Genomic DNA, 22978 nt, shown 5'->3' on the forward strand with positions numbered 1-22978 from the left:
TACAGTGTTCTGTGGGTATTGTTCCAGGTATTACAGTGGGTATTGTTCCAGGTATTACAGTGGGTATTGTTCCAGGTATTACAGTGTTCTGTGGGTATTGTTCCAGGTATTATAGTGTTCTGTGGGTATTGTTCCAGGTATTACAGTGTTCTGTGGGTATTGTTCCAGGTATTACAGTGTTCTGTGGGTATTGTTCCAGGTATTATAGTGGGTATTGTTCCAGGTATTACAGTGTTCTGTGGGTATTGTTCCAGGTATTATAGTGTTCAGTGGGTATTGTTCCAGGTATTACAGTGTTCTGTGGGTATTGTTCCAGGTATTATAGTGTTATGTGGGTATTGTTCCAGGTATTACAGTGGGTATTGTTCCAGGTATTACAGTGTGCTCTGTGGGTATTGTTCCAGGTATTACAGTGTGTTCTGTGGGTATTGTTCCAGGTATTATAGTGGGTATTGTTCCAGGTATTACAGTGGGTATTGTTCCAGGTATTACAGTGTTCTGTGGGTATTGTTCCAGGTATTATAGTGTTATGTGGGTATTGTTCCAGGTATTACAGTGGGTATTGTTCCAGGTATTACAGTGTGTTATGTGGGTATTGTTCCAGGTATTACAGTGTGTTATGTGGGTATTGTTCCAGGTATTAGTGTTCTGTGTGTATTGTTCCAGGTATTATAGTGGGTATTGTTCCAGGTATTATAGTGGGTATTGTTCCAGGTATTACAGTGTTCTGTCGGTATTGTTCCAGGTATTATAGTGGGTATTGTTCCTGGTATTATAGTGGGTATTGTTCCAGGTATTATAGTGGGTATTGTTCCAGGTATTACAGTGGGTATTGCTTCAGGTATTATAGTGGGTATTATTCCAGATATTATAGTGGGTATTGTTCCAGGTATTACAGTGTTCTGTGGGTGTTGTTCCAGGTATTACAGTGGGTATTGTTCCAGGTATTACAGTGGGTATTGTTCCAGGTATTACAGTGGGTATTGTTCCAGGTATTATAGTGTTCTGTGGGTATTGTTCCAGGTATTACAGTGTTCTGTGGGTATTGTTCCAGTTATTATAGTGGGTATTGTTCCAGGTATTACAGTGGGTATTGTTCCAGGTATTATAGTGGGTATTGTTCCAGTTATTATAGTGGGTATTGTTCCAGGTATTATAGTGGGTATTGTTCCAGGTATTATAGTGGGTATTGTTCCAGTTATTATAGTGGGTATTGTTCCAGGTGTTACAGTGTTTTCTGTGGGTATTGTTCCAGGTATTACAGTGTGTTCTGTGGGTATTGTTCCAGGTATTACAGTGGGTTCTGTGGGTATTGTTCCAGGTATTACAGTGGGTTCTGTGGGTATTGTTCCAGGTATTACAGTGGGTATTGTTCCAGGTATTACAGTGGGTATTGTTCCAGGTATTACAGTGTGTTCTGTGGGTATTGTTCCAGGTATTACAGTGGGTATTGTTCCATGTATTACAGTGTTCTGTGGGTATTGTTCCAGGTATTACAGTGGGTATTGTTCCAGGTATTACAGTGTTCTGTGGGTATTGTTCCAGGTATTACAGTGGGTATTGTACCAGGTATTACAGTGTGTATTGTTCCAGGTATTACAGTGGGTATTGTTCCAGGTATTAGTGTTCTGTGGGTATTGTTCCAGGTATTACAGTGGGTATTGTTCCAGGTATTACAGTGTTCTGTGGGTATTGTGTTCCAGGTATTAGTGTTCTGTGGGTATTGTTCCAGGTATTACAGTGGGTATTGTTCCAGGTATTACAGTGTTCTGTGGGTATTGTTCCAGGTATTACAGTGGGTATTGTTCCAGGTATTATAGTGTTCTGTGGGTATTGTTCCAGGTATTACAGTTTGTTCTGTGTGTATTGTTCCAGGTATTATAGTGGGTATTGTTCCAGGTATTATAGTGGGTATTGTTCCAGGTATTATAGTGGGTATTGTTCCAGGTATTACAGTGGGTATTGTTCCAGGTATTACAGTGGGTATTGTTCCAGGTATTACAGTGGGTATTGTTCCAGGTATTACAGTGGGTATTGTTCCAGGTATTACAGTGGGTGTTGTTCCAGGTATTATAGTGGGTATTGTTACAGGTATTATAGTGGGTATTGTTCCAGGTATTACAGTGGGTATTGTTCCAGGTATTACAGTGGGTATTGTTACAGGTATTACAGTGTGTTCTGTGGGTATTGTTCCAGGTATTAGTGTTCTGTGGGTTTTGTTCCAGGTATTATAGTGTTCGGTGGGTGTTGTTCCAGGTATTACAGTGTGTATTGTTCCAGGTATTAGTGTTCTGTGGGTATTGTTCCAGGTATTACAGTGGGTATTGTTCCAGGTATTACAGTGGGTATTGTTCCAGGTATTACAGTGGGTATTGTTCCAGGTATTACAGTGGGTATTGTTCCAGGTATTACAGTGGGTATTGTTCCAGGTATTACGGTGGGTATTGTTCCAGGTATTACGGTGGGTATTGTTCCAGGTATTACGGTGGGTATTGTTCCAGGTATTATAGTGGGTATTGTTCCAGGTATTATAGTGGGTATTGTTCCAGGTATTACAGTGGGTATTGTTCCAGGTATTATTACAGTGTTCTGTGGGTATTGTTCCAGGTATTACAGTCGGTATTGTTCCAGGTAATTCAGTGGGTTCTGTGGGTATTGTTCCAGGTATTACAGTGTGTTCTGTGGGTATTGTTCCAGGTATTATAGTGGGTATTGTTCCAGGTATTACAGTGGGTATTGTTCCAGGTATTACAGTGGGTATTGTTCCAGGTATTACAGTGTTCTGTGGGTATTGTTCCAGGTATTACAGTGGGTATTGTTCCAGGTATTACAGTGGGTATTGTTCCAGGTATTACAGTGTTCTGTGGGTATTGTTCCAGGTATTACAGTGTTCTGTGGGTATTGTTCCAGGTATTATAGTGGGTATTGTTCCAGGTATTACAGTGTTCTGTGGGTATTGTTCCAGGTATTATAGTGTTCAGTGGGTATTGTTCCAGGTATTACAGTGTTCTGTGGGTATTGTTCCAGGTATTATAGTGTTATGTGGGTATTGTTCCAGGTATTACAGTGGGTATTGTTCCAGGTATTACAGTGTGCTCTGTGGGTATTGTTCCAGGTATTACAGTGTGTTCTGTGGGTATTGTTCCAGGTATTATAGTGGGTATTGTTCCAGGTATTACAGTGGGTATTGTTCCAGGTATTACAGTGTTCTGTGGGTATTGTTCCAGGTATTACAGTGGGTATTGTTCCAGGTATTACAGTGTGTTATGTGGGTATTGTTCCAGGTATTACAGTGTGTTATGTGGGTATTGTTCCAGGTATTAGTGTTCTGTGTGTATTGTTCCAGGTATTATAGTGGGTATTGTTCCAGGTATTATAGTGGGTATTGTTCCAGGTATTACAGTGTTCTGTCGGTATTGTTCCAGGTATTATAGTGGGTATTGTTCCTGGTATTATAGTGGGTATTGTTCCAGGTATTATAGTGGGTATTGTTCCAGGTATTACAGTGGGTATTGCTTCAGGTATTATAGTGGGTATTATTCCAGATATTATAGTGGGTATTGGTCCAGGTATTACAGTGTTCTGTGGGTGTTGTTCCAGGTATTACAGTGGGTATTGTTCCAGGTATTACAGTGGGTATTGTTCCAGGTATTACAGTGGGTATTGTTCCAGGTATTATAGTGTTCTGTGGGTATTGTTCCAGGTATTACAGTGTTCTGTGGGTATTGTTCCAGGTATTACAGTGGGTATTGTTCCAGGTATTACAGTGGGTATTGTTCCAGGTATTATAGTGTTCTGTGGGTATTGTTCCAGGTATTACAGTGTTCTGTGGGTATTGTTCCAGGTATTATAGTGGGTATTGTTCCAGGTATTATAGTGTTCTGTGGGTATTGTTCCAGGTATTACAGTGGGTATTGTTCCAGGTATTTCAGTGGGTATTGTTCCAGGTATTAGTGTTCGGTGGGTATTGTTCCAGGTATTACAGTGGGTATTGTTCCAGGTATTATAGTGGGTATTGTTCCAGGTATTACAGTGGGTATTGTTCCAGGTATTGTTCCAGGTATTATAGTGGGTATTGTTCCAGTTATTATAGTGGGTATTGTTCCAGGTATTATAGTGGGTATTGTTCCAGGTATTATAGTGGGTATTGTTCCAGTTATTATAGTGGGTATTGTTCCAGGTGTTACAGTGTTTTCTGTGGGTATTGTTCCAGGTATTACAGTGGGTTCTGTGGGTATTGTTCCAGGTATTACAGTGGGTTCTGTGGGTATTGTTCCAGGTATTACAGTGGGTTCTGTGGGTATTGTTCCAGGTATTACAGTGGGTATTGTTCCAGGTATTACAGTGGGTATTGTTCCAGGTATTACAGTGTGTTCTGTGGGTATTGTTCCAGGTATTACAGTGGGTATTGTTCCAGGTATTACAGTGTTCTGTGGGTATTGTTCCAGGTATTACAGTGGGTATTGTTCCAGGTATTACAGTGTTCTGTGGGTATTGTTCCAGGTATTACAGTGGGTATTGTTCCAGGTATTACAGTGTGTATTGTTCCAGGTATTACAGTGGGTATTGTTCCAGGTATTAGTGTTCTGTGGGTATTGTTCCAGGTATTACAGTGGGTATTGTTCCAGGTATTACAGTGTTCTGTGGGTATTGTTCCAGGTATTAGTGTTCTGTGGGTATTGTTCCAGGTATTACAGTGGGTATTGTTCCAGGTATTATAGTGTTCTGTGGGGTATTGTTCCAGGTATTACAGTTTGTTCTGTGTGTATTGTTCCAGGTATTATAGTGGGTATTGTTCCAGGTATTATAGTGGGTATTGTTCCAGGTATTATAGTGGGTATTGTTCCAGGTATTACAGTGGGTATTGTTCCAGGTATTACAGTGGGTATTGTTCCAGGTATTACAGTGCGTATTGTTCCAGGTATTACAGTGGGTATTGTTCCAGGTATTACAGTGGGTATTGTTCCAGGTATTATAGTGGGCATTGTTCCAGGTATTATAGTGGGTATTGTTCCAGGTATTACAGTGGGTATTGTTCCAGGTATTACAGTGGGTATTGTTCCAGGTATTACAGTGTTCTGTGGGTATTGTTCCAGGTATTACAGTGGGTATTGTTCCAGGTATTACAGTGGGTATTGTTCCAGGTATTACAGTGTTCTGTGGGTATTGTTCCAGGTATTATAGTGTTCTGTGGGTATTGTTCCAGGTATTACAGTGTTCTGTGGGTATTGTTCCAGGTATTACAGTGTTCTGTGGGTATTGTTCCAGGTATTATAGTGGGTATTGTTCCAGGTTTTACAGTGTTCTGTGGGTATTGTTCCAGGTATTATAGTGTTCAGTGGGTATTGTTCCAGGTATTACAGTGTTCTGTGGGTATTGTTCCAGGTATTATAGTGTTATGTGGGTATTGTTCCAGGTATTACAGTGGGTATCGTTCCAGGTATTACAGTGTGCTCTGTGGGTATTGTTCCAGGTATTACAGTGTGTTCTGTGGGTATTGTTCCAGGTATTATAGTGGGTATTGTTCCAGGTATTACAGTGGGTATTGTTCCAGGTATTACAGTGTTCTGTGGGTATTGTTCCAGGTATTATAGTGTTATGTGGGTATTGTTCCAGGTATTACAGTGTTCTGTGGGTATTGTTCCAGGTATTATAGTGGGTATTGTTCCAGGTATTACAGTGTTCTGTGGGTATTGTTCCAGGTATTATAGTGTTCAGTGGGTATTGTTCCAGGTATTACAGTGTTCTGTGGGTATTGTTCCAGGTATTATAGTGTTATGTGGGTATTGTTCCAGGTATTACAGTGGGTATTGTTCCAGGTATTACAGTGTGCTCTGTGGGTATTGTTCCAGGTATTACAGTGTGTTCTGTGGGTATTGTTCCAGGTATTATAGTGGGTATTGTTCCAGGTATTACAGTGGGTATTGTTCCAGGTATTACAGTGTTCTGTGGGTATTGTTCCAGGTATTATAGTGTTATGTGGGTATTGTTCCAGGTATTACAGTGGGTATTGTTCCAGGTATTACAGTGTGTTATGTGGGTATTGTTCCAGGTATTACAGTGTGTTATGTGGGTATTGTTCCAGGTATTATAGTGGGTATTGTTCCAGGTATTACAGTGTTCTGTCGGTATTGTTCCAGGTATTATAGTGGGTATTGTTCCTGGTATTATAGTGGGTATTGTTCCAGGTATTATAGTGGGTATTGTTCCAGGTATTACAGTGGGTATTGCTTCAGGTATTATAGTGGGTATTATTCCAGATATTATAGTGGGTATTGTTCCAGGTATTACAGTGTTCTGTGGGTGTTGTTCCAGGTATTACAGTGGGTATTGTTCCAGGTATTACAGTGGGTATTGTTCCAGGTATTACAGTGGGTATTGTTCCAGGTATTATAGTGTTCTGTGGGTATTGTTCCAGGTATTACAGTGTTCTGTGGGTATTGTTCCAGGTATTACAGTGGGTATTGTTCCAGGTATTACAGTGGGTATTGTTCCAGGTATTATAGTGTTCTGTGGGTATTGTTCCAGGTATTACAGTGTTCTGTGGGTATTGTTCCAGGTATTATAGTGGGTATTGTTCCAGGTATTATAGTGTTCTGTGGGTATTGTTCCAGGTATTACAGTGGGTATTGTTCCAGGTATTTCAGTGGGTATTGTTCCAGGTATTAGTGTTCGGTGGGTATTGTTCCAGGTATTACAGTGGGTATTGTTCCAGGTATTATAGTGGGTATTGTTCCAGGTATTACAGTGGGTATTGTTCCAGGTATTACAGTGGGTATTGTTCCAGGTATTAGTGTTATGTGGGTATTGTTCCAGGTATTACAGTGTTCTGTGGGTATTGTTCCAGGTATTATAGTGTGTTCTGTGTGTATTGTTCTAGGTATTATAGTGGGTATTGTTCCAGGTATTATAGTGGGTATTGTTCCAGGTATTACAGTGTGTTCTGTGTGTATTGTTCCAGGTATTATAGTGGGTATTGTTCCAGGTATTATAGTGGGTATTGTTCCAGGTATTATAGTGGGTATTGTTCCAGGTATTATAGTGGGTATTGTTCCAGGTATTATAGTGGGTATTGTTCCAGGTATTATAGTGGGTATTGTTCCAGGTATTACAGTGTTCTGTGGGTATTGTTCCAGTTATTATAGTGGGTATTGTTCCAGGTATTACAGTGGGTATTGTTCCAGGTATTATAGTGGGTATTGTTCCAGTTATTATAGTGGGTATTGTTCCAGGTATTATAGTGGGTATTGTTCCAGGTATTATAGTGGGTATTGTTCCAGTTATTATAGTGGGTATTGTTCCAGGTGTTACAGTGTTTTCTGTGGGTATTGTTCCAGGTATTACAGTGTGTTCTGTGGGTATTGTTCCAGGTATTACAGTGGGTTCTGTGGGTATTGTTCCAGGTATTACAGTGGGTTCTGTGGGTATTGTTCCAGGTATTACAGTGGGTATTGTTCCAGGTATTACAGTGGGTATTGTTCCAGGTATTACAGTGTGTTCTGTGGGTATTGTTCCAGGTATTACAGTGGGTATTGTTCCAGGTATTATAGTGGGTATTGTTCCAGGTATTATAGTGGGTATTGTTCCAGGTATTATAGTGGGTATTGTTCCAGGTATTATAGTGGGTATTGTTCCAGGTATTATAGTGGGTATTGTTCCAGGTATTACAGTGTTCTGTGGGTATTGTTCCAGTTATTATAGTGGGTATTGTTCCAGGTATTACAGTGGGTATTGTTCCAGGTATTATAGTGGGTATTGTTCCAGTTATTATAGTGGGTATTGTTCCAGGTATTATAGTGGGTATTGTTCCAGGTATTATAGTGGGTATTGTTCCAGTTATTATAGTGGGTATTGTTCCAGGTGTTACAGTGTTTTCTGTGGGTATTGTTCCAGGTATTACAGTGTGTTCTGTGGGTATTGTTCCAGGTATTACAGTGGGTTCTGTGGGTATTGTTCCAGGTATTACAGTGGGTTCTGTGGGTATTGTTCCAGGTATTACAGTGGGTATTGTTCCAGGTATTACAGTGGGTATTGTTCCAGGTATTACAGTGTGTTCTGTGGGTATTGTTCCAGGTATTACAGTGGGTATTGTTCCATGTATTACAGTGTTCTGTGGGTATTGTTCCAGGTATTACAGTGGGTATTGTTCCAGGTATTACAGTGTTCTGTGGGTATTGTTCCAGGTATTACAGTGGGTATTGTACCAGGTATTACAGTGTGTATTGTTCCAGGTATTACAGTGGGTATTGTTCCAGGTATTAGTGTTCTGTGGGTATTGTTCCAGGTATTACAGTGGGTATTGTTCCAGGTATTACAGTGTTCTGTGGGTATTGTGTTCCAGGTATTAGTGTTCTGTGGGTATTGTTCCAGGTATTACAGTGGGTATTGTTCCAGGTATTACAGTGTTCTGTGGGTATTGTTCCAGGTATTACAGTGGGTATTGTTCCAGGTATTATAGTGTTCTGTGGGTATTGTTCCAGGTATTACAGTTTGTTCTGTGTGTATTGTTCCAGGTATTATAGTGGGTATTGTTCCAGGTATTATAGTGGGTATTGTTCCAGGTATTATAGTGGGTATTGTTCCAGGTATTACAGTGGGTATTGTTCCAGGTATTACAGTGGGTATTGTTCCAGGTATTACAGTGGGTATTGTTCCAGGTATTACAGTGGGTATTGTTCCAGGTATTACAGTGGGTGTTGTTCCAGGTATTATAGTGGGTATTGTTACAGGTATTATAGTGGGTATTGTTCCAGGTATTACAGTGGGTATTGTTCCAGGTATTACAGTGGGTATTGTTACAGGTATTACAGTGTGTTCTGTGGGTATTGTTCCAGGTATTAGTGTTCTGTGGGTTTTGTTCCAGGTATTATAGTGTTCGGTGGGTGTTGTTCCAGGTATTACAGTGTGTATTGTTCCAGGTATTAGTGTTCTGTGGGTATTGTTCCAGGTATTACAGTGGGTATTGTTCCAGGTATTACAGTGGGTATTGTTCCAGGTATTACAGTGGGTATTGTTCCAGGTATTACAGTGGGTATTGTTCCAGGTATTACAGTGGGTATTGTTCCAGGTATTACGGTGGGTATTGTTCCAGGTATTACGGTGGGTATTGTTCCAGGTATTACGGTGGGTATTGTTCCAGGTATTATAGTGGGTATTGTTCCAGGTATTATAGTGGGTATTGTTCCAGGTATTACAGTGGGTATTGTTCCAGGTATTATTACAGTGTTCTGTGGGTATTGTTCCAGGTATTACAGTCGGTATTGTTCCAGGTAATTCAGTGGGTTCTGTGGGTATTGTTCCAGGTATTACAGTGTGTTCTGTGGGTATTGTTCCAGGTATTATAGTGGGTATTGTTCCAGGTATTACAGTGGGTATTGTTCCAGGTATTACAGTGGGTATTGTTCCAGGTATTACAGTGTTCTGTGGGTATTGTTCCAGGTATTACAGTGGGTATTGTTCCAGGTATTACAGTGGGTATTGTTCCAGGTATTACAGTGTTCTGTGGGTATTGTTCCAGGTATTACAGTGTTCTGTGGGTATTGTTCCAGGTATTATAGTGGGTATTGTTCCAGGTATTACAGTGTTCTGTGGGTATTGTTCCAGGTATTATAGTGTTCAGTGGGTATTGTTCCAGGTATTACAGTGTTCTGTGGGTATTGTTCCAGGTATTATAGTGTTATGTGGGTATTGTTCCAGGTATTACAGTGGGTATTGTTCCAGGTATTACAGTGTGCTCTGTGGGTATTGTTCCAGGTATTACAGTGTGTTCTGTGGGTATTGTTCCAGGTATTATAGTGGGTATTGTTCCAGGTATTACAGTGGGTATTGTTCCAGGTATTACAGTGTTCTGTGGGTATTGTTCCAGGTATTACAGTGGGTATTGTTCCAGGTATTACAGTGTGTTATGTGGGTATTGTTCCAGGTATTACAGTGTGTTATGTGGGTATTGTTCCAGGTATTAGTGTTCTGTGTGTATTGTTCCAGGTATTATAGTGGGTATTGTTCCAGGTATTATAGTGGGTATTGTTCCAGGTATTACAGTGTTCTGTCGGTATTGTTCCAGGTATTATAGTGGGTATTGTTCCTGGTATTATAGTGGGTATTGTTCCAGGTATTATAGTGGGTATTGTTCCAGGTATTACAGTGGGTATTGCTTCAGGTATTATAGTGGGTATTATTCCAGATATTATAGTGGGTATTGGTCCAGGTATTACAGTGTTCTGTGGGTGTTGTTCCAGGTATTACAGTGGGTATTGTTCCAGGTATTACAGTGGGTATTGTTCCAGGTATTACAGTGGGTATTGTTCCAGGTATTATAGTGTTCTGTGGGTATTGTTCCAGGTATTACAGTGTTCTGTGGGTATTGTTCCAGGTATTACAGTGGGTATTGTTCCAGGTATTACAGTGGGTATTGTTCCAGGTATTATAGTGTTCTGTGGGTATTGTTCCAGGTATTACAGTGTTCTGTGGGTATTGTTCCAGGTATTATAGTGGGTATTGTTCCAGGTATTATAGTGTTCTGTGGGTATTGTTCCAGGTATTACAGTGGGTATTGTTCCAGGTATTTCAGTGGGTATTGTTCCAGGTATTAGTGTTCGGTGGGTATTGTTCCAGGTATTACAGTGGGTATTGTTCCAGGTATTATTGTGGGTATTGTTCCAGGTATTACAGTGGGTATTGTTCCAGGTATTGTTCCAGGTATTAGTGTTATGTGGGTATTGTTCCAGGTATTACAGTGTTCTGTGGGTATTGTTCCAGGTATTATAGTGTGTTCTGTGTGTATTGTTCTAGGTATTATAGTGGGTATTGTTCCAGGTATTATAGTGGGTATTGTTCCAGGTATTACAGTGTGTTCTGTGTGTATTGTTCCAGGTATTATAGTGGGTATTGTTCCAGGTATTATAGTGGGTATTGTTCCAGGTATTATAGTGGGTATTGTTCCAGGTATTATAGTGGGTATTGTTCCAGGTATTATAGTGGGTATTGTTCCAGGTATTATTGTGGGTATTGTTCCAGGTATTACAGTGTTCTGTGGGTATTGTTCCAGTTATTATAGTGGGTATTGTTCCAGGTATTACAGTGGGTATTGTTCCAGGTATTATAGTGGGTATTGTTCCAGTTATTATAGTGGGTATTGTTCCAGGTATTATAGTGGGTATTGTTCCAGGTATTATAGTGGGTATTGTTCCAGTTATTATAGTGGGTATTGTTCCAGGTGTTACAGTGTTTTCTGTGGGTATTGTTCCAGGTATTACAGTGTGTTCTGTGGGTATTGTTCCAGGTATTACAGTGGGTTCTGTGGGTATTGTTCCAGGTATTACAGTGGGTTCTGTGGGTATTGTTCCAGGTATTACAGTGGGTATTGTTCCAGGTATTACAGTGGGTATTGTTCCAGGTATTACAGTGTGTTCTGTGGGTATTGTTCCAGGTATTACAGTGGGTATTGTTCCAGGTATTATAGTGGGTATTGTTCCAGGTATTATAGTGGGTATTGTTCCAGGTATTATAGTGGGTATTGTTCCAGGTATTATAGTGGGTATTGTTCCAGGTATTACAGTGTTCTGTGGGTATTGTTCCAGTTATTATAGTGGGTATTGTTCCAGGTATTACAGTGGGTATTGTTCCAGGTATTATAGTGGGTATTGTTCCAGTTATTATAGTGGGTATTGTTCCAGGTATTATAGTGGGTATTGTTCCAGGTATTATAGTGGGTATTGTTCCAGTTATTATAGTGGGTATTGTTCCAGGTGTTACAGTGTTTTCTGTGGGTATTGTTCCAGGTATTACAGTGTGTTCTGTGGGTATTGTTCCAGGTATTACAGTGGGTTCTGTGGGTATTGTTCCAGGTATTACAGTGGGTTCTGTGGGTATTGTTCCAGGTATTACAGTGGGTATTGTTCCAGGTATTACAGTGGGTATTGTTCCAGGTATTACAGTGTGTTCTGTGGGTATTGTTCCAGGTATTACAGTGGGTATTGTTCCATGTATTACAGTGTTCTGTGGGTATTGTTCCAGGTATTACAGTGGGTATTGTTCCAGGTATTACAGTGTTCTGTGGGTATTGTTCCAGGTATTACAGTGGGTATTGTACCAGGTATTACAGTGTGTATTGTTCCAGGTATTACAGTGGGTATTGTTCCAGGTATTAGTGTTCTGTGGGTATTGTTCCAGGTATTACAGTGGGTATTGTTCCAGGTATTACAGTGTTCTGTGGGTATTGTGTTCCAGGTATTAGTGTTCTGTGGGTATTGTTCCAGGTATTACAGTGGGTATTGTTCCAGGTATTACAGTGTTCTGTGGGTATTGTTCCAGGTATTACAGTGGGTATTGTTCCAGGTATTATAGTGTTCTGTGGGTATTGTTCCAGGTATTACAGTTTGTTCTGTGTGTATTGTTCCAGGTATTATAGTGGGTATTGTTCCAGGTATTATAGTGGGTATTGTTCCAGGTATTATAGTGGGTATTGTTCCAGGTATTACAGTGGGTATTGTTCCAGGTATTACAGTGGGTATTGTTCCAGGTATTACAGTGGGTATTGTTCCAGGTATTACAGTGGGTATTGTTCCAGGTATTACAGTGGGTGTTGTTCCAGGTATTATAGTGGGTATTGTTACAGGTATTATAGTGGGTATTGTTCCAGGTATTACAGTGGGTATTGTTCCAGGTATTACAGTGGGTATTGTTACAGGTATTACAGTGTGTTCTGTGGGTATTGTTCCAGGTATTAGTGTTCTGTGGGTTTTGTTCCAGGTATTATAGTGTTCGGTGGGTGTTGTTCCAGGTATTACAGTGTGTATTGTTCCAGGTATTAGTGTTCTGTGGGTATTGTTCCAGGTATTACAGTGGGTATTGTTCCAGGTATTACAGTGGGTATTGTTCCAGGTATTACAGTGGGTATTGTTCCAGGTATTACAGTGGGTATTGTTCCAGGTATTACAGTGGGTATTGTTCCAGGTATTACGGTGGGTATTGTTCCAGGTATTACGGTGGGTATTGTTCCAGGTATTACGGTGGGTATTGTTCCAGGTATTATAGTGGGTATTGTTCCAGGTATTATAGTGGGTATTGTTCCAGGTATTACAGTGGGTATTGTTCCAGGTATTATTACAGTGTTCTGTGGGTATTGTTCCAGGTATTACAGTCGGTATTGTTCCAGGTAATTCAGTGGGTTCTGTGGGTATTGTTCCAGGTATTACAGTGTGTTCTGTGGGTATTGTTCCAGGTATTATAGTGGGTATTGTTCCAGGTATTACAGTGGGTATTGTTCCAGGTATTACAGTGGGTATTGTTCCAGGTATTACAGTGTTCTGTGGGTATTGTTCCAGGTATTACAGTGGGTATTGTTCCAGGTATTACAGTGGGTATTGTTCCAGGTATTACAGTGTTCTGTGGGTATTGTTCCAGGTATTACAGTGTTCTGTGGGTATTGTTCCAGGTATTATAGTGGGTATTGTTCCAGGTATTACAGTGTTCTGTGGGTATTGTTCCAGGTATTATAGTGTTCAGTGGGTATTGTTCCAGGTATTATAGTGTTATGTGGGTATTGTTCCAGGTATTACAGTGGGTATTGTTCCAGGTATTACAGTGTGCTCTGTGGGTATTGTTCCAGGTATTACAGTGTGTTCTGTGGGTATTGTTCCAGGTATTATAGTGGGTATTGTTCCAGGTATTACAGTGGGTATTGTTCCAGGTATTACAGTGTTCTGTGGGTATTGTTCCAGGTATTACAGTGGGTATTGTTCCAGGTATTACAGTGTGTTATGTGGGTATTGTTCCAGGTATTACAGTGTGTTATGTGGGTATTGTTCCAGGTATTAGTGTTCTGTGTGTATTGTTCCAGGTATTATAGTGGGTATTGTTCCAGGTATTATAGTGGGTATTGTTCCAGGTATTACAGTGTTCTGTCGGTATTGTTCCAGGTATTATAGTGGGTATTGTTCCTGGTATTATAGTGGGTATTGTTCCAGGTATTATAGTGGGTATTGTTCCAGGTATTACAGTGGGTATTGCTTCAGGTATTATAGTGGGTATTATTCCAGATATTATAGTGGGTATTGTTCCAGGTATTACAGTGTTCTGTGGGTGTTGTTCCAGGTATTACAGTGGGTATTGTTCCAGGTATTACAGTGGGTATTGTTCCAGGTATTACAGTGGGTATTGTTCCAGGTATTACAGTGGGTATTGTTCCAGGTGTTACAGTGGGTATTGTTCCAGGTATTACAGTGGGTATTGTTCCAGGTATTACAGTGGGTATTGTTCCAGGTATTACAGTGTTCTGTGGGTATTGTTCCAGGTATTAGTGTTCGGTGGGTATTGTTCCAGGTATTAGTGTTCGGTGGGTATTGTTCCAGGTATTAGTGTTCGGTGGGTAATGTTCCAGGTATTACAGTGGGTATTGTTCCAGGTATTATAGTGGGTATTGTTCCAGGTATTACAGTGGGTATTGTTCCAGGTATTACAGTGGGTATTGTTCCAGGTATTAGTGTTCTGTGGGTATTGTTCCAGGTATTATAGTGTTCTGTGTGTATTGTTCCAGGTATTACAGTGTTCTGTGGGTATTGTTCCAGGTATTATAGTGGTCTGTGGATATTGTTCCAGGTATTATAGTGGGTATTGTTTCAGGTATTATAGTGGGTATTGTTCCAGGTATTATAGTGGGTATTGTTCCAGGTATTACAGTGTTCTGTGGGTATTGTTCCAGGTATTATAGTGTTCTGTGGGTATTGTTCCAGGTATTACAGTGTTCTGTGGGTATTGTTCCAGGTATTATAGTGTTCTGTGGGTATTGTTCCAGGTATTACAGTGGGTATTGTTCCAGGTATTACAGTGTTCTGTGGGTATTGTTCCAGGTATTATAGTGTTCTGTGGGTATTGTTCCAGGTATTAGTGTTCTGTGGGTATTGTTCCAGGTATTATAGTGTTCTGTGGGTATTGTTCCAGGTATTACAGTGTTCTGTGGGTATTGTTCCAGGTATTACAGTGTTATGTGGGTATTGTTCCAGGTATTACAGTGGGTGTTGTTCCAGGTATTACAGTGGGTGTTGTTCCAGGTATTACAGTGGGTGTTGTTCCAGGTATTACAGTGGGTATTGTTCCAGGTATCAGTGTTCTGTGGGTATTGTTCCAGGTATTACAGTGTTCTGTGGGTATTGTTCCAGGTATTATAGTGTTATGTGGGTATTGTTCCAGGTATTACAGTGGGTATTGTTCCAGGTATTACAGTGTGTTATGTGGGTATTGTTCCAGGTATTACAGTGTGTTATGTGGGTATTGTTCCAGGTATTAGTGTTCTGTGTGTATTGTTCCAGGTATTATAGTGGGTATTGTTCCAGGTATTACAGTGTTCTGTCGGTATTGTTCCAGGTATTATAGTGGGTATTGTTCCTGGTATTATAGTGGGTATTGTTCCAGGTATTATAGTGGGTATTGTTCCAGGTATTACAGTGGGTATTGCTTCAGGTATTATAGTGGGTATTATTCCAGATATTATAGTGGGTATTGTTCCAGGTATTACAGTGTTCTGTGGGTATTGTTCCAGGTATTAGTGTTCTGTGGGTATTGTTCCAGGTATTATAGTGTTCTGTGGGTATTGTTCCAGGTATTACAGTGTTCTGTGGGTATTGTTCCAGGTATTACAGTGTTATGTGGGTATTGTTCCAGGTATTACAGTGGGTGTTGTTCCAGGTATTACAGTGGGTGTTGTTCCAGGTATTACAGTGGGTGTTTTTCCAGGTATTACAGTGGGTATTGTTCCAGGTATCAGTGTTCTGTGGGTATTGTTCCAGGTATTACAGTGTTCTGTGGGTATTGTTCCAGGTATTATAGTGTTATGTGGGTATTGTTCCAGGTATTACAGTGGGTATTGTTCCAGGTATTACAGTGTGTTATGTGGGTATTGTTCCAGGTATTACAGTGTGTTATGTGGGTATTGTTCCAGGTATTAGTGTTCTGTGTGTATTGTTCCAGGTATTATAGTGGGTATTGTTCCAGGTATTACAGTGTTCTGTCGGTATTGTTCCAGGTATTATAGTGGGTATTGTTCCTGGTATTATAGTGGGTATTGTTCCAGGTATTATAGTGGGTATTGTTCCAGGTATTACAGTGGGTATTGCTTCAGGTATTATAGTGGGTATTATTCCAGATATTATAGTGGGTATTGTTCCAGGTATTACAGTGTTCTGTGGGTGTTGTTCCAGGTATTACAGTGGGTATTGTTCCAGGTATTACAGTGGGTATTGTTCCAGGTATTACAGTGGGTATTGTTCCAGGTATTATAGTGTTCTGTGGGTATTGTTCCAGGTATTACAGTGTTCTGTGGGTATTGTTCCAGGTATTACAGTGGGTATTGTTCCAGGTATTACAGTGGGTATTGTTCCAGGTATTATAGTGTTCTGTGGGTATTGTTCCAGGTATTACAGTGTTCTGTGGGTATTGTTCCAGGTATTATAGTGGGTATTGTTCCAGGTATTATAGTGTTCTGTGGGTATTGTTCCAGGTATTACAGTGGGTATTGTTCCAGGTATTTCAGTGGGTATTGTTCCAGGTATTAGTGTTCGGTGGGTATTGTTCCAGGTATTACAGTGGGTATTGTTCCAGGTATTATAGTGGGTATTGTTCCAGGTATTACAGTGGGTATTGTTCCAGGTATTACAGTGGGTATTGTTCCAGGTATTAGTGTTATGTGGGTATTGTTCCAGGTATTACAGTGTTCTGTGGGTATTGTTCCAGGTATTATAGTGTGTTCTGTGTGTATTGTTCTAGGTATTATAGTGGGTATTGTTCCAGGTATTATAGTGGGTATTGTTCCAGGTATTACAGTGTGTTCTGTGTGTATTGTTCCAGGTATTATAGTGGGTATTGTTCCAGGTATTATAGTGGGTATTGTTCCAGGTATTATAGTGGGTATTGTTCCAGGTATTATAGTGGGTATTGTTCCAGGTATTATAGTGGGTATTGTTCCAGGTATTATAGTGGGTATTGTTCCAGGTATTACAGTGTTCTGTGGGTATTGTTCCAGTTATTATAGTGGGTATTGTTCCAGGTATTACAGTGGGTATTGTTCCAGGTATTATAGTGGGTATTGTTCCAGTTATTATAGTGGGTATTGTTCCAGGTATTATAGTGGGTATTGTTCCAGGTATTATAGTGGGTATTGTTCCAGTTATTATAGTGGGTATTGTTCCAGGTGTTACAGTGTTTTCTGTGGGTATTGTTCCAGGTATTACAGTGTGTTCTGTGGGTATTGTTCCAGGTATTACAGTGGGTTCTGTGGGTATTGTTCCAGGTATTACAGTGGGTTCTGTGGGTATTGTTCCAGGTATTACAGTGGGTATTGTTCCAGGTATTACAGTGGGTATTGTTCCAGGTATTACAGTGTGTTCTGTGGGTATTGTTCCAGGTATTACAGTGGGTATTGTTCCAGGTATTATAGTGGGTATTGTTCCAGGTATTATAGTGGTTATTGTTCCAGGTATTATAGTGGGTATTGTTCCAGGTATTATAGTGGGTATTGTTCCAGGTATTATAGTGGGTATTGTTCCAGGTATTACAGTGTTCTGTGGGTATTGTTCCAGTTATTATAGTGGGTATTGTTCCAGGTATTACAGTGGGTATTGTTCCAGGTATTATAGTGGGTATTGTTCCAGTTATTATAGTGGGTATTGTTCCAGGTATTATAGTGGGTATTGTTCCAGGTATTATAGTGGGTATTGTTCCAGTTATTATAGTGGGTATTGTTCCAGGTGTTACAGTGTTTTCTGTGGGTATTGTTCCAGGTATTACAGTGTGTTCTGTGGGTATTGTTCCAGGTATTACAGTGGGTTCTGTGGGTATTGTTCCAGGTATTACAGTGGGTTCTGTGGGTATTGTTCCAGGTATTACAGTGGGTATTGTTCCAGGTATTACAGTGGGTATTGTTCCAGGTATTACAGTGTGTTCTGTGGGTATTGTTCCAGGTATTACAGTGGGTATTGTTCCATGTATTACAGTGTTCTGTGGGTATTGTTCCAGGTATTACAGTGGGTATTGTTCCAGGTATTACAGTGTTCTGTGGGTATTGTTCCAGGTATTACAGTGGGTATTGTACCAGGTATTACAGTGTGTATTGTTCCAGGTATTACAGTGGGTATTGTTCCAGGTATTAGTGTTCTGTGGGTATTGTTCCAGGTATTACAGTGGGTATTGTTCCAGGTATTACAGTGTTCTGTGGGTATTGTGTTCCAGGTATTAGTGTTCTGTGGGTATTGTTCCAGGTATTACAGTGGGTATTGTTCCAGGTATTACAGTGTTCTGTGGGTATTGTTCCAGGTATTACAGTGGGTATTGTTCCAGGTATTATAGTGTTCTGTGGGTATTGTTCCAGGTATTACAGTTTGTTCTGTGTGTATTGTTCCAGGTATTATAGTGGGTATTGTTCCAGGTATTATAGTGGGTATTGTTCCAGGTATTATAGTGGGTATTGTTCCAGGTATTACAGTGGGTATTGTTCCAGGTATTACAGTGGGTATTGTTCCAGGTATTACAGTGGGTATTGTTCCAGGTATTACAGTGGGTATTGTTCCAGGTATTACAGTGGGTGTTGTTCCAGGTATTATAGTGGGTATTGTTACAGGTATTATAGTGGGTATTGTTCCAGGTATTACAGTGGGTATTGTTCCAGGTATTACAGTGGGTATTGTTACAGGTATTACAGTGTGTTCTGTGGGTATTGTTCCAGGTATTAGTGTTCTGTGGGTTTTGTTCCAGGTATTATAGTGTTCGGTGGGTGTTGTTCCAGGTATTACAGTGTGTATTGTTCCAGGTATTAGTGTTCTGTGGGTATTGTTCCAGGTATTACAGTGGGTATTGTTCCAGGTATTACAGTGGGTATTGTTCCAGGTATTACAGTGGGTATTGTTCCAGGTATTACAGTGGGTATTGTTCCAGGTATTACAGTGGGTATTGTTCCAGGTATTACGGTGGGTATTGTTCCAGGTATTACGGTGGGTATTGTTCCAGGTATTATAGTGGGTATTGTTCCAGGTATTATAGTGGGTATTGTTCCAGGTATTACAGTGGGTATTGTTCCAGGTATTATTACAGTGTTCTGTGGGTATTGTTCCAGGTATTACAGTCGGTATTGTTCCAGGTAATTCAGTGGGTTCTGTGGGTATTGTTCCAGGTATTACAGTGTGTTCTGTGGGTATTGTTCCAGGTATTATAGTGGGTATTGTTCCAGGTATTACAGTGGGTATTGTTCCAGGTATTACAGTGGGTATTGTTCCAGGTATTACAGTGTTCTGTGGGTATTGTTCCAGGTATTACAGTGGGTATTGTTCCAGGTATTACAGTGGGTATTGTTCCAGGTATTACAGTGTTCTGTGGGTATTGTTCCAGGTATTACAGTGTTCTGTGGGTATTGTTCCAGGTATTATAGTGGGTATTGTTCCAGGTATTACAGTGTTCTGTGGGTATTGTTCCAGGTATTATAGTGTTCAGTGGGTATTGTTCCAGGTATTACAGTGTTCTGTGGGTATTGTTCCAGGTATTATAGTGTTATGTGGGTATTGTTCCAGGTATTACAGTGGGTATTGTTCCAGGTATTACAGTGTGCTCTGTGGGTATTGTTCCAGGTATTACAGTGTGTTCTGTGGGTATTGTTCCAGGTATTATAGTGGGTATTGTTCCAGGTATTACAGTGGGTATTGTTCCAGGTATTACAGTGTTCTGTGGGTATTGTTCCAGGTATTACAGTGGGTATTGTTCCAGGTATTACAGTGTGTTATGTGGGTATTGTTCCAGGTATTACAGTGTGTTATGTGGGTATTGTTCCAGGTATTAGTGTTCTGTGTGTATTGTTCCAGGTATTATAGTGGGTATTGTTCCAGGTATTATAGTGGGTATTGTTCCAGGTATTACAGTGTTCTGTCGGTATTGTTCCAGGTATTATAGTGGGTATTGTTCCTGGTATTATAGTGGGTATTGTTCCAGGTATTATAGTGGGTATTGTTCCAGGTATTACAGTGGGTATTGCTTCAGGTATTATAGTGGGTATTATTCCAGATATTATAGTGGGTATTGTTCCAGGTATTACAGTGTTCTGTGGGTGTTGTTCCAGGTATTACAGTGGGTATTGTTCCAGGTATTACAGTGGGTATTGTTCCAGGTATTACAGTGGGTATTGTTCCAGGTATTACAGTGGGTATTGTTCCAGGTATTACAGTGTTCTGTGGGTATTGTTCCAGGTATTAGTGTTCGGTGGGTATTGTTCCAGGTATTAGTGTTCGGTGGGTATTGTTCCAGGTATTAGTGTTCGGTGGGTAATGTTCCAGGTATTACAGTGGGTATTGTTCCAGGTATTATAGTGGGTATTGTTCCAGGTATTACAGTGGGTATTGTTCCAGGTATTACAGTGGGTATTGTTCCAGGTATTAGTGTTCTGTGGGTATTGTTCCAGGTATTATAGTGTTCTGTGTGTATTGTTCCAGGTATTACAGTGTTCTGTGGGTATTGTTCCAGGTATTATAGTGGTCTGTGGATATTGTTCCAGGTATTATAGTGGGTATTGTTTCAGGTATTATAGTGGGTATTGTTCCAGGTATTATAGTGGGTATTGTTCCAGGTATTACAGTGTTCTGTGGGTATTGTTCCAGGTATTATAGTGTTCTGTGGGTATTGTTCCAGGTATTACAGTGTTCTGTGGGTATTGTTCCAGGTATTATAGTGTTCTGTGGGTATTGTTCCAGGTATTACAGTGTTCTGTGGGTATTGTTCCAGGTATTATAGTGTTCTGTGGGTATTGTTCCAGGTATTACAGTGGGTATTGTTCCAGGTATTACAGTGTTCTGTGGGTATTGTTCCAGGTATTATAGTGTTCTGTGGGTATTGTTCCAGGTATTAGTGTTCTGTGGGTATTGTTCCAGGTATTATAGTGTTCTGTGGGTATTGTTCCAGGTATTACAGTGTTCTGTGGGTATTGTTCCAGGTATTACAGTGTTATGTGGGTATTGTTCCAGGTATTACAGTGGGTGTTGTTCCAGGTATTACAGTGGGTATTGTTCCAGGTATTACAGTGGGTATTGTTCCAGGTATTACAGTGGGTATTGTTCCAGGTATTACAGTGTTCTGTGGGTATTGTTCCAGGTATTAGTGTTCGGTGGGTATTGTTCCAGGTATTAGTGTTCGGTGGGTATTGTTCCAGGTATTAGTGTTCGGTGGGTAATGTTCCAGGTATTACAGTGGGTATTGTTCCAGGTATTATAGTGGGTATTGTTCCAGGTATTACAGTGGGTGTTGTTCCAGGTATTACAGTGGGTATTGTTCCAGGTATTACAGTGGGTATTGTTCCAGGTATTACAGTGGGTATTGTTCCAGGTATTACAGTGGGTATTGTTCCAGGTATTACAGTGTTCTGTGGGTATTGTTCCAGGTATTAGTGTTCGGTCGGTATTGTTCCAGGTATTATAGTGTTCGGTGGGTATTGTTCCAGGTATTAGTGTTCGGTGGGTATTGTTCCAGGTATTACAGTGTTATGTGGGTATTGTTCCAGGTATTACAGTGGGTGTTGTTCCAGGTATTACAGTGGGTATTGTTCCAGGTATTACAGTGGGTATTGTTCCAGGTATTAGTGTTCTGTGGGTATTGTTCCAGGTATTAGTGTTCGGTGGGTAATGTTCCAGGTATTACAGTGGGTATTGTTCCAGGTATTATAGTGGGTATTGTTCCAGGTATTACAGTGGGTATTGTTCCAGGTATTACAGTGGGTATTGTTCCAGGTATTAGTGTTCTGTGGGTATTGTTCCAGGTATTATAGTGGTCTGTGGATATTGTTCCAGGTATTATAGTGGGTATTGTTTCAGGTATTATAGTGGGTATTGTTTCAGGTATTATAGTGGGTATTGTTCCAGGTATTACAGTGTTCTGTGGGTATTGTTCCAGGTATTATAGTGTTCTGTGGGTATTGTTCCAGGTATTACAGTGTTCTGTGGGTATTGTTCCAGGTATTATAGTGTTCTGTGGGTATTGTTCCAGGTATTACAGTGTTCTGTGGGTATTGTTCCAGGTATTATAGTGTTCTGTGGGTATTGTTCCAGGTATTACAGTGTTCTGTGGGTATTGTTCCAGGTATTATAGTGTTCTGTGGGTATTGTTCCAGGTATTACAGTGGGTATTGTTCCAGGTATTACAGTGTTCTGTGGGTATTGTTCCAGGTATTATAGTGTTCTGTGGGTATTGTTCCAGGTATTAGTGTTCTGTGGGTATTGTTCCAGGTATTATAGTGTTCTGTGGGTATTGTTCCAGGTATTACAGTGTTCTGTGGGTATTGTTCCAGGTATTACAGTGTTATGTGGGTATTGTTCCAGGTATTACAGTGACATCCACAGTGCAGCGTCTGGCTGTTACCAAGAGATGAACTCTACTCTAACAGAGCTGTCTGGGGTGAGTGGGGATTTAAACCCTCTCCTCCCCTCTCTCCCCTCCACCTCCCCCCTCCACCTTTCTCCTCCCCTCTCTCCTCCTTCTTTCTCCTCTCCTCCTCCCCTCTCCCATCCTCTCCTCTCCTCTCCTCCCTCTCCCCTCCTCCCTCTCCCCTCCTCCTCTCCCCTCCTCCCCATCCTCTCCTCTCCTCCTCCCCTCTCCCCTCCTCCCCTCCCTCCCCTCTCCCCTCGTCCCCTCTCTACCCTCCTCCTTTCTCCTCTCCCCTCCTCCTTTCTCCTCTCCCCTCCTCCTTTCTCCTTTCTCCTCCTCTCCACTCCTCCTTTCTCCTCTCCTCCTCTCCCCTCCTCCTCCCATCTCCCCTCCCTCTCCCCTCTCTACCCTCCTCCTTTCTCCTCCCCTCTCTCCTCCTCCTTTCTCCTCTCCTCCTCCCCTCTCCCATCTCCCCTCCTCTCCTCCCTCTCCTCCTCCCCCCTCCTCTCCTCCCCTCCTCTCCTCCTCTCCCCTCCTCCCCATCCTCTCCTCTCCCCTCTCCCCTCCTCTCCTCCCTCTCCTCTCCTCCTCC

The 22978-nt window shown here is 41.0% G+C and overlaps 1 protein-coding gene across 1 annotated transcript in view; it reads left to right on the forward strand.

Moving 5' to 3' along the window:
• plxnb3 (plexin B3) overlaps nucleotides 1–22978 on the forward strand; it is a 285828-nt gene that overhangs the window by 256536 nt on the left and 6314 nt on the right. Inside the window, exon 36 of the mRNA XM_055891079.1 lies at nucleotides 22341–22416. Within this exon, the coding sequence (XP_055747054.1) occupies nucleotides 22341–22416 (76 nt within the window). The remainder of the gene's footprint in view (nucleotides 1–22340; nucleotides 22417–22978) is intronic.

The sequence above is a fragment of the Salvelinus fontinalis genome, chromosome 31, assembly GCF_029448725.1.
Source record: "Salvelinus fontinalis isolate EN_2023a chromosome 31, ASM2944872v1, whole genome shotgun sequence".
Classification (NCBI taxonomy): domain Eukaryota; kingdom Metazoa; phylum Chordata; class Actinopteri; order Salmoniformes; family Salmonidae; genus Salvelinus; species Salvelinus fontinalis.